General features: G+C 40.2%; 1 protein-coding gene across 1 annotated transcript in view; it reads right to left on the bottom strand.

Moving 5' to 3' along the window:
• Positions 1-12,523, bottom strand: part of ITGA1 (integrin subunit alpha 1) — a 168,128-nt gene that overhangs the window by 101,761 nt on the left and 53,844 nt on the right. Inside the window, exon 2 of the mRNA XM_082649801.1 lies at positions 1,046-1,163. Within this exon, the coding sequence (XP_082505927.1) occupies positions 1,046-1,163 (118 nt within the window). The remainder of the gene's footprint in view (positions 1-1,045; positions 1,164-12,523) is intronic.

Here is a 12,523-nt window from a genome sequence, read left to right as displayed (position 1 = left end):
TTATCCATTTAACCTTAAAAAAGGAGGTGGGTGGTAAAGTGAGAGCATAGGATTGAAAGACAGAAGATATAAAAACCCATACTCTATTATTAGATGTCTTATCTGAGATATTTATAGGGAGAGAAGAAGAGTGAAGCACCTCCACAAATTTTAGTTTATACCCAGGATACAATATCTGTACTTGAAAAATGTGAGAACTCAAATTCTTACTTTGATACTATTTAGAGGATTATTGTCAAATTAAGCAAGTCTAGAAGGTAAAGTGAAATATCGAAAAGTCACATCTTTTCATCTGTGAAATATAGTAGAGAGATAGCTCACTGTTTTCCAAATAGATATAGATCCATTTTTGTTTGTATTACTGTAGTCACTAGAAAAGTGGGCTTGTTTAGTTTAAGTTACTAAACTGAAGCAAAGTTTAACTCCTGTTCTCTTTTTCTACAAGGTCCAATTAAAAAAAAAAAAGACTCCCTAAAAATTATGTTAAATATAAAGCAAAAGAACTCTAATAATTTTGTATAATTTTCAAAAGTTAAATATGCGTTAAAAAAACATACTAAAGTGAACTTAACCAATATTAAAGGGTTTTTAAAGTGTATAAAAGAAATTCAGTAAGGTTCATTATAAGTAATAGACCAAACTCAGTAGGTCAGTAAAGCACCAAAAATATAAGCCCAATATTATATTATGGAAGTGATCTCATCTGCCTCCCAATACCTCCTGCTGAATTTCAGCCATGCTAAAATGAGAACAATTAAAGAACTCTTGCCAGAATAACCTACTTACAAAACAATGACTATTTTGGATAAGGATCTTCCTTGAGGTCAACCCAGGTTTCAACAGAATCACTAACCATGTCTTTTAATATTGCCAAGGAATTTTTCCTTTTTCACCTTTTCAGTTTCCATTACCAAATGATTAGACTGCATTTCCTACCATAAACGATTCATTCTAAGTCTCATTCATAAAACGAACTGTAACCAAATAATATTTTCCATTACCTTGTAAGAAAACTAAACAACAACAACAAAACCCATTAACTTACCATTTTCCTTCTGCATTTTCATATTGTTGAACAGTATATCCAAACATGTCCTCCACTGGGCCGCTGAAAGTCAATGAGTTTTTCACATCAACATTGAATGATATGCAGAAGCCTAGAACTTTAAGAGGGAAAACAAAGTCCAGTTACATAGAGTTAACTAAGATTCCACTATGTTTCGAATTATGAAGGCATTCTTGAGGTTACCATTCAAAGCTGAGCACTTATTAAAAAGAGCAATGACACTCAAAGAATGGGAACAAGAAAGGTCTGCAATGTTAACTGTATTACTGACTGGAAATCAACATAATGACTTTGAAGAACATAGGTATTAACATTCAAACAAAATCCCATAGTAATTCAGTATCTGTACCCTTCCCAGAACTAAAGATTTCAGAATGTGTGGGAAGGAGCTGGCAGAAACTCATGCTCACACATGACTAATGCAGTCACGGATAATTTTCCAGTAGTGATCCCTACAGCAAACCATGGCCACTATGAAATGTAAACAGCTTCATTTTCCTGTTTTGACAACGGAGGATACAAGCATCACCATTTAAGCCTCGAGAGGTAGCTTTCTCCTTGCTGCTACGAAAGGGAAGGCAAGCTGACTGTTTCCACCCAGAGCTGGCTTATGCAGGCTCGAGATTTGCTCTGCTTCCCTCTCTGAATCAAGCAATGGGTGGAAGCTTATACTTAGCACTGACGTCTCCTTCTAGTGTTGTTGGTGGTGATAGCCTCACAGGTTGAGAGGCTAATCTGTTGAGATTAAATTAGATGATATATCTAAAGAGTTTACTCAATGTCTGGCACACACTACATATTCATTGAGGGTTAAATCTCTTCAATTTCTTTATAGTTCAGGTAATGGAAATCTTTTATAGGTGAGACTCTCTCCTGAAAGTGTTCTGGATGGTGCCAAATTCTCTCAACTGGATGGTGCCAAATTCCATCTCTGGTACTGGTTTTTAAAGCATACTTGTGAAGTTCCAAAGTATTCCCCTCCTAGATGTAACTAAAAATTCTTCCCAAAGAGTACGCCCTTATAAAATCACACAGCATCATAAGGTATATTCAGAGGTGATTAAATTCACTCTCCTCTGTTAAAACCATGATATACAGCTACGTGTAAACAGAAAAAAATTTCTTTCCTTATTCACTGTAAACTCTGCCATAAGTACAGTCTAAATTCAGACTCCAACTCATTCCATGCTCTAATTAATAACCTTCAAATTTTGGTAACAATATTAAATGCTTATTTGATGCACAAAATTTTACACAACTTAGAGAAAATTATTCTTCATAAAAAGATACTTCTGTATACCTACTTATAAAGTCTTCCTTTGATCTCCCCACCTGGAAATAATCTTTTAACTACTAAGCCCTCTTCTTTTATTTTTTAAAAAAATCCCTCAGAGAAATAATTATTAAATACTATCTATGTTGTAGTTACCTGTGTGAGATTTTTTTTCCCCTAGATTGGAAAATTCTTAAAGGCAGGGACTCTCTTACTCATCTTCCTTATCCTTCCTCAAAATCTAGCACCTTGTACATAGATGGGCAATAACATATTCATAGAATGAAAGATAATACATTGAAGGAGAAAGTGGGCCAGTGGTAGATAGAAGTGAACTGGAAACTATGTCATCTTAGTTAAGGAAGACTTCATGGAGCTGGAAATTTTAAGTTAGATTTTTAAGGAGAGGGAGAGATACAACTTGGCAGTGAGAGGAAAATATGTCCCAAGGATTTGGGAGAGTCTCTGCAAGTAATAAGATACAGAACGGGACAAATATGGTTGCAAGATCATGGAGAGATTTGCCTGGCTGGCGTGGAAGATGCAGAAAAAGAATGGATGGGTAGCAGAAGTCCGTTTATGTACATTTCCTGTTCATTCTTCAAGGATGATGGAGAACAGCTGGTTACCATCTTCTGCATAATGGCCTTTCATATATTTGAAGACAGTTTTAAACACTGTTCACTCTCTACTCCAAACTAAATAGTACATGTTCCTACTCTTTCCTCACAGTTTTTTTTGAACACTTTCAACAGATTATTTTTGATATGAGAGATACACAAAACAGTACTTCTACAGCAGGATTTCTCAACTTTGGCACTATTGACATTTTGGGTCAGGAAATTCTTTGTTACCAGGGGCTACCCTATGCATTGTAGGGTGTTTGACAACATCTGTGGCCCTAGCCATGTGAAGTTAGCAGCCCCCCTGAGTTGTGAAGATCAAAAATGTCTCCAGACACTGCCAATTTACCCTAGGGCTAAAATCACCCAGAGTTGAAAACCACTGTATTATAGATAAAGAGCAGGAAACCACCACCAATGATTTTGTTGAAGAAGGTGCCTGAAAACCAACTGTGGCCTGCAGACCAGCAGCAACTGCATCACCTGGGAGCTTGTGCGGGATCCAGAATCTCAGGCCCTCCCCAGATTTCCTGAATCAGTATCTACATCGCAACAAGTTCCCCAGAGAACCAGACTCCTGTTAAGGTCTGAGAAGCACAGGTCTGTAATATGGTACTCCTCTCTCATAATGTTGATGCAGGTAACAGAGTTTACCTACATTAAAACTACTCACCATACTTTAGACATAAGGGGGAAGTTGACCCTTTAATCAGGGTCAACTTCACCCCTCTTGAAGGGTTTTCCCAGAACTTCATCATCTTTAATACATGCTTTCCCAAAGGGCATTCATGGTGCTCCTCAACATAAGACCAAGAGCTTTTGGTTTCCTATTTGGGGCCTGTTTGTTTATTCTACATGTTGTGTGGAATGTCCGGGGGTGTGTGCTGCACTTTTTTCATTTCCTGTCCTCAGAATTCCACAGGCAATTTGCCCAAAGTGATTGTAAATCAGCCTCTTTCATGTTAAAGCACCAAGGAGACTGAAGCACAGGAGATGACATAAATAAAAAAGGTTTACATCTTGTTCTTTTGATTTAAAGGAGTACATAAACAGTAAAAGCAGCTTCTCATAACTTTTAGTTCAATGTTCATGTTGTTATATTAAGTTGTCTTGGAACTTGATGTACCGGAAGTAAAGCAAAATCATACTTATTCTTTTTTTTTTTTTTGTCATACTTATTCGTAATCAAAGTTAAAAAAAAAAAAGAGCAAACAGACCGAGGTGGCTTTAGGGGGCAACACAGGGTGAAAATGTTGGGAAACATAGACAATAATCAGATGTCAAAAGTAAATCCTGGAAAACGGAGCCCGCGTTTCCAGAGCTGGAACTCCCAGCTCGGGGTCTCTTCCCTCCGCCGTCATGGAACTTCCCCGGAGCCCGAGGGGAGGGCGGCCTCACTGAGGCTGCCGGCTCTGGAGGGGCCCCAGCGGCCGAAGCCGCGACAGTCGTGGGGACGGCGGGCCGGATCACTCATCCTGGGGTGAGCCAGCTGCCATGTCATGAGGACACTCAAGCAGCCCTAAGGAGAGATCCATGTGGCAAGAAACTGAGGCCTCCAACTGTAGGCACGTTATATTGGTGATGACGGGTGCCATGTGAGATATGACTTCATTAAACAGAAAAGGTTCATCAGTGGTGCTGCAAAAGGCACTGTTTCATCTTTTCCATGGCTAATATTCGATTGTGTACATGCACCACTTCTTCTTTGTCCATTAATCTGTACATAGACATTTTGCTTGCATACATGTCTCGCTATTATACACCAGAAATACATCTACATGTGGAACAACTCCTACAGAACACCTACTGAGCGCTGGCAGAAGACCTCAGACCTCCCAAAAGGCAAGAAAGTCCCCACGTACCTCAGTAGGGCAAAAGAAAAAAGAGTAAACAGAGACAAAAGAATAGGGATGGGACCTGCACCACCGGGAGGGAGCTGTGAAGGAGGAAAAGTTTCCACACACTAGGAAGCCCCTTTGCAGGCGGAGACTGCGGGTGGCGGAGGTGGGAAGCTTCGGAGCCGCGGAGGAGAGCGCAGCAACAGGGGTGCGGGAGGCAAAGCAGAGAGATTCCAGCACAGAGGATCGGTGCCGACCGGCACTCACTAGCCGGAGAGGCTTGTCTGCTCACCCTTCGGTCAGAGCGCAGGGAGAGGCCTGGGGTTGGTGGCATGAATACAGCCTGCAGGGGGTTAGTGCATCACCGGGAGGGAGTCCGGGGAAAAGTCTGGACCTGCCGAAAAGGCAAGAGACTTTTTCTTCCCTCTTTGCTTCCTGGTGCGCGAGGTTAAGAGCCCTGCTTAAAGGAGCTCCAGAGACGGGCGCGAGCCGCGGTGATCAGCACGGACCCCAGAGATGGTCATGAGACCCTAAGGCCGCCGCTGCCGCCACAAAGAAGCCTGTGTGCGAGCACAGGTCACTATGCACACCTCCCTTCCGGGGAGCCTGTGCAGCCCGCCACTGCCAGGGTCCCAGGATGCAGGGACAACTTCCCTGGGAGAACGCACGGCACGCCTCAGGCTGGTGCAACGTCCCGCCGGCCTCTGCCTCTGCAGGCTCGCCCCACACTCCGTGCCCCTCCCTCCCCCCAGCCTGAGTGAGCCAGAGTCCCTGAAGCAGCTGCTCCTTTAACCCCGTCCTGTCTGAGCGGGAACAGACGCCCTCAGGCGACCTACACGCAGAGGCGGGGCCAAATCCAAAGCTGAGCCCCTGGGAGCTGTGAGAACAGAGAAGAGAAAGGGAAATCTCTCCCAGCAGCCTCAGAAGCAGCGGATTAAAGCTCCACAATCAACTTGATGTACCCTGCATCTGTGGAACACATGAATAGACAACGAATCATCCCAAATTGAGGAGGTGGACTTTGAGAGCAAGATTTACGATTTTTTCCCCTTTTCCTCTTTTTGTGAGTGTGTATGTGTATGTTTCTGTGTGAGATGTTGTCTGTATAGCTTTGCTTTCACCATTTGTCCTAAGGTTCTATCCGTCCGTTTTTTTTTTCTTTAAAAATTTTTCTTTCTTAAAAATTATTTTTTATTTTAATAACTTTATCTTCTTTCTTTCTTTCTTTTCCTTCCTTCCTTTCTTTCTTTCTTCCTTTCTTCCTTTCTTTCTTTCTTTCTTTCTTTCTTTTCTTTCTTTTCTTTCTTTCCTCTCCCTTTTATTCTGAGCCGTGTGGATGAAAGGCTCTTGGTGCTGCATCCAGCACTCAGTGCTGTGCCTCTGAGGTGGGAGAGCCAACTTCAGGACACTGGTCCCAGCTCCACATAATATCAAACAGCAAAAATCTCCCAGAGATCTCCATCTCAACACCAGCACCCAGCTTCACTCAACGTCCAGCAAGCTACAGTGCTGGACACCCTATGCCAAACAACTAGCAAGACAGGAACACAACCCCACCCATTAGCAGAGAGGCTGCCTAAAATCATAATAAGTCCACAGACACCCCAAAACACACCACCAGACGTGGACCTGCCCACCAGAAACACAAGATCCAGCCTCATCCACCAGAACACAGGCACTTGTCCCCTCCACCAGGAAGCCTACACAAACCACTGAACCAACGTTAGCCACTGGGGACAGACACCAAGAACAGCGGGAACTACGAACTTGCAGCCTGCAAAAAGGAGACCCCAAATACAGTAAGATAAGCAAAATGAGAAGACAGAAAAACACACAGAGATGAAGGAGCAAGATAAAAACCCACCAGACCTAACAAATGAAGAGGAAATAGGCAGTCTACCTGAAAAAGAATTCAGAATAATGATAGTAAAGATGATCCAAAATCTTGGAAATAGAATAGAGAAAATGCAAGAAACATTTAACAAGGACCTAGAAGAACTGAAGATGAAACAAGCAATGATGAACAACACAATAAATGAAACTAAAAATACTCTAGATGGGATCAATAGCAGAATAACTGAGGCAGAAGAACGGATAAGTGACCTGGAAGATAAAATAGTGGAAATAACTACTGTAGAGCAGAATAAAGAAAAAAGAATGAAAAGAACTGAGGACAGTCTCAGAGACCTCTGGGACAACATTAAATGCACAAACATTCGAATTATAGGGGTTTCAGAAGAAGAAAAGAAAAAGAAAGGGACTGAGAAAATATTTGAAGAGATTATAGTTGAAAACTTCCCTAATATGGGAAAGGAAATACTTAATCAAGTCCAGGAAGCACAGAGAGTCCCATACAGGATAAATCCAAGGATAAACATGCCAAGACACATATTAATCAAACTGTCAAAAATTAAATACAAAGGAAACATATTAAAAGCAGCAAGGGAAAAACAACAAATAACACATAAGAGAATCCCCATAAGGTTAACAGCTGATCTTTCAGCAGAAACTCTGCAAGCCAGAAGGGACAGGCAGGACATATTTAAAGCGATGAAGGAGAAAAACCTACAACCAAGATTACTCTACCCAGCAACGATCTCATTCAGATTTGATGGAGAAATGAAAACCTTTACACACAAGCAAAAGCTGAGAGAGTTCAGCACCACCAAACCTGCTTTAAAACAAATGCTAAAGGAACTTCTCTAGGCAAGAAACACAAGAGAAAGAAAAGACCTACAATAACAAACCCACAACAATTAAGAAAATGGGAATGGGAACACACATATTGATAATTACCTTAAATGTAAATGGATTAAATGCTCCCACCAAAAGACACAGACTGGCTGAATGGATACAAAAACAAGACCCATATATATATGCTGTCTACAAGAGATCCACTTCAGACCTAGAGACACATACAGACTGAAAGTGAGGGGATGGAAAAAGATATTCCATGCAAATGGAAACCAAAAGAAAGCTGGAGTAGCAATTCTCATATCAGACAAAATAGACTTTAAAATAAAGACTATTAGAAGAGACAAAAAAGGACACTACATAATGATCAAGGGATGAATCCAAGAAGAAGACATAATTGTAAATATTTATGCACCCAACATAGGAGCACCTCAATACATAAGGCAAATACTAACAGCCATAAAAGGGGAAATCGACAGTAACACATTCATAGTAGGGGACTTTAATACCCCATTTTCACCAATGGACAGATCATCCAAAATGAAAATAAATAAGGAAGCACAAGCTTTAAATGATACATTAAACAAGATGGACTTAATTGATATTTATAGGACATTCCACCCAAAAACAACAGAATACACATTTTTCTCAAGTGCTCATGGAACATTCTCCAGGATAGATCATATCTTGGGTCACAAATCAAGCCATGGTAAACTTAGGAAAATTGAAATTGTATCAAGTATCTTTTCTGACCACAACGCTATGACACTAGATATCAATTACAGGAAAAGATCTGTAAAAAATACAAACACATGGAGGCTAAACAATACACTACTTAATAACGAAGTGAAATCAAAGAGGAAATCAAAAAATACCTAGAAACAAATGACAATGGAGACACGACGACCCAAAACCTACGGGATGCAGCAGAAGCAGTTCTAAGAGGGAAGTTTATAGCAATACAATCCTACATTAAGAAGCAGGAAACATCTCAAATAAACAACCTAACCTTGCAGCTAAAGCAATTAGAGAAAGAAGAACAAAAAACCCCCAAAGTTAGCAGAAGGAAAGAAATCATAAAGATCAGATGAGAAATAAATGAAAAAGAAATGAAGGAAACAATAGCAAAGATCAATAAAACTAAAATCTGGTTCTTTGAGAAGATAAACAAAATTGATAAACCATTAGCCAGACTCATCAAGAAAAACAGGGAGAACACTCAAATCAATAGAATTAGAAATGAAAAAGGAGAAGTAACAACTGTCACTGCAGAAATACAAAAGATCCTGAGAGATTACTACAGGCAACTGTATGCCAGTAAAATGGAAAACCTGGAAGAAATGGACAAACTCTTAGAAATGCACAACGTGGCAAGACTGAATCAGAAAGAAATAGAAATTATGAAGAGATCAATCACAAGCACTGAAATCGAAACTGTGATTAAAAATCTTCCAACAAACAAAAGCCCAGGACCAGATGGCTTCACAGGCAAATTCTATCAAACATTTAGAGAAAAGCTAACACTTGTCTTTCTCAAACCCTTCCAAAATATAGCAGAGGGAGGAACACTCCCAAACTCATTCTACGAGGCCACCATCACCCTGATACCAAAATCAGACTAGGATGTCACAAAGAAAGAAAACTACAGGCCAATATCACTGATGAACATAGAGGCAAAAATCCTCAACAAAATACTAGCAAACAGAATCCAACAGCACATTAAACGGATCATACACCATGATCAAGTGGGGTTTATTCCAGGAAAGCAAGGATTCTTCAATATATGCAAATCAATCAACGTGATAAACCATATGAACAAATTGAAGGAGAAAAACCATATGATCATCTCAATAGATGCAGAGAAAGCTTTCGACAAAATTCAACACCCATTTATGATAAGAACCCTGCAGAAAGTAGGCATAGAGGGAACGTTCCTCAACATAATAAAGGCCATATATGACAAACCCACAGCCAACATCATCCTCAATGTTGAAAAACTGAAAGCATTTCCTCTAAGATCAGGAACAAGACAAGGTTGCCCACTCTCACCACTCTTATTCAACATAGTTTTGGAAGTTTTAGCCACAGCAATCAGAGAAGAAAAGGAAATAAAAGGAATCCAAATCGGAAAAGAAGAAGTAAAGCTGTCACTGTTTGCAGATGACATGATACTATACATAGAGAATCCTAAAGATGCTACCAGAAAACTACTAGAGCTAATCAATGAATTTGGTAAAGTAGCAGGATAAAAAAATTAATGCACAGAAATCTCTGACATTCCTACACACTAATGATGAAAAATCTGAAAGTGAAATCAAGAAAACCCTCGCATTTACCATTGCAACAAAAAGAATCAAATATCTAGGAATAAACCTACCTAAGGAGACAAAAGACCTGTATGCAGAAAATTATGACACTGATGAAAGAAATTAAAGATGACACAAAGAGATGGAGAGATATACCATGTTGTTGGATTGGAAGAATCAACATTGTGAAAATGACTCTACTACCCAAAGCAATCTACAGATTCAATGCAATCCCTATCGAACTACCACTGGCATTTTTCACAGAACCAGAACAAAAACTTTCACAAGTTGTATGGGAACACAAAAGACTCCGAATAGCCAAAGCAATCTTGAGAACGAAAAACGGAGCTGGAGGAATCAGGCTCCCTGACTTCCGACTATACTACAAAGCTACAGTAATCAAGACAGTATGGTACTGGCACAAAAACAGAAAGATAGATCAATGGAACAGGATAGACAGCCCAGAGATAAACCGAAGCACATATGGTCACCTTATCTTTGATAAAGGAGGCAGGAATGTACAGTGGAGAAAGGACAGCCTCTTCAATAAGTGGTGCTGGGAAAACTGGACAGGTACATGTAAAAGTATGAGATTAGATCACTGCCTAACACCATACACAAAAATAAGCTCAAAATGGATTAAAGACCTAAATGTAAGGCCAGAAACTATCAAACTCTTAGAGGAAAACATAGGCAGAACACTCTGACGTAAATCACAGCAAGATCCTTTTTGACCCACCTCCTGGAGAAATGGAAATAAAAACAAAAATAAGCAAATGGGGGCTTTTCTGGTGGCCCAGTGGTTGACAGTCTGCCTGCTGATGCAGGGGACACGGGTTCGTGCCCCAGTCCGGGAATATCCCACACCCCACGGAGCGGCTGGGCCCATGACCATAGCCGCTGAGCCTGTGCGTTCGGAGCCTGTGCTCCGCAATGGGAGAGGCCACAATAGTGAGAGGCCTGCGTACAGCAAAACAAATCAAAACAAAACAAAACAAAACAAACCCAAAGGGGACCTAATGAAACTACAAAGCTTTTGCATAGCAAAGGAAACCATAAACAAGACCAAAAGACAACCCTCAGAATGGGAGAAAATATTTACAAATGAAGCAACTGACAAAGGATTAATCTCCAAAATTTATAAGCAGCTCATGCAGCTCAATAACAAAAAAACAAACAACCCAATCAAAAAATGGCCAGAAGACCTAAATAGACATTTCTCCAAAGAAGATATACAGACTGCCAACAAACACATGAGAGAATGCTCAACATCATTAATCATTAGAGAAATGCAAATCAAAACTACAATGAGATATCATCTCACACCGGTCAGAATGGCCATCAAGAAAAAATCAACAAACAATAAATGCTGGAGAGGGTGTGGAGAAAAGGGAACACGCTTGCACTGCTGGTGGGAATATGAATTGGTACAGCCACTCTGGAGAACAGTATGGAGGTTCCTTAAAAAACTACAAATAGAACTACCATATGACCCAGCAATCCCACTACTGGGCATATACCCTGAGAAAACCATAATTCAAAAAGAGTTATGTACCAAAATGTTCATTGCAGCTCTACTTACAATAGCCAGGAGTTGGAAACAACCTAAGTGTCCATCATCGCATGAATGGATAAAGAAGATGTGGCACATATATACAATGGAATATTACTGAGCCATAAAAGTAAATGAAATTGAGTTATTTGTAGTGAGGTGGATGGACCTAGAGTCTGTCATACAGAGTGAAGTAAGTCAGAAAGAGAAAGACAAATACCATACGGTAACACATATATATAGAATCTAAGAAAAACAAATGTCATGAAGAACCTAGGGGTAAGACAGGAATAAAGACACAGACCTACTAGAGAATGGACTTGAGGATATGGGGAGGGGAAAGTGTAAGCTGTGACAAAGTGAGAGAGTGGCATGGACATATATACACTACCAAACGTAAAATAGATAGCTAGTGGGAAGCAGCTGCATAGCACAGGGAGATCAGCTCGGTGCTTTGTGACCACCTGGATGGGTGGGATAGGGAGGGTCGGAGGGAGGGAGACGCAAGATGGAGGTGATATGGGAACATATGTGTATGTATAACTGATTCACTTTGTTATAAAGCAGAAACTAACACACCATTGTAAAGCAATTATACCCCAATAATGATGTAAAAAAAAAAAAGTAAATCCTGATTTCATATGTACCAGCAAAAGAGAGAGTTTTTCCTTTAATAATATTAACAGCTATATAGTATACTTACTATGTGTTACACCTCACATGCTCCATCTCATTTAATTTGCTAACAAGCCTACAATCAAATACCCTTATTATTACCATTGGACAGAATAGGAGAAGGAGGCTTAAGATGATAAAGAAATTTGCCTACATTTCTTCAGGACTCCCATATCATTTACATTAATCCCATTTTTATATCTTAGCACTAAAACTGGGAAGATTTAGTAGAAGGTGACATGGGGATGAGTTTAGAAGAGAGGCTACTATGTGTCCATGTAATTCCATCTTCTGAGAAGTAATTTGGGGAGGAGGCTCTTCCACAGTGGCAATGGCTGGGAGGATGCTGGGAGTGAGGGGAAGGTTGTCATAAGGAGATAAGTCATGGCTACCCAGCTAGATAAAGCTGTACTGGGACTTCAGCTAAAACACATATGTTTAGGTAGAAAAGAAGTGGAAAGGCTTGTTCCCCTTCAAATATGGTTATATGAGTTAT

The sequence above is a fragment of the Grampus griseus genome (assembly GCF_964374135.1).
Source record: "Grampus griseus genome assembly, chromosome: 3".
Classification (NCBI taxonomy): Eukaryota; Metazoa; Chordata; class Mammalia; order Artiodactyla; family Delphinidae; genus Grampus; species Grampus griseus.
The sequence above is the reverse complement of the archived record's forward strand: the minus strand, read 5'-3'. Positions and strand labels throughout refer to the sequence as shown.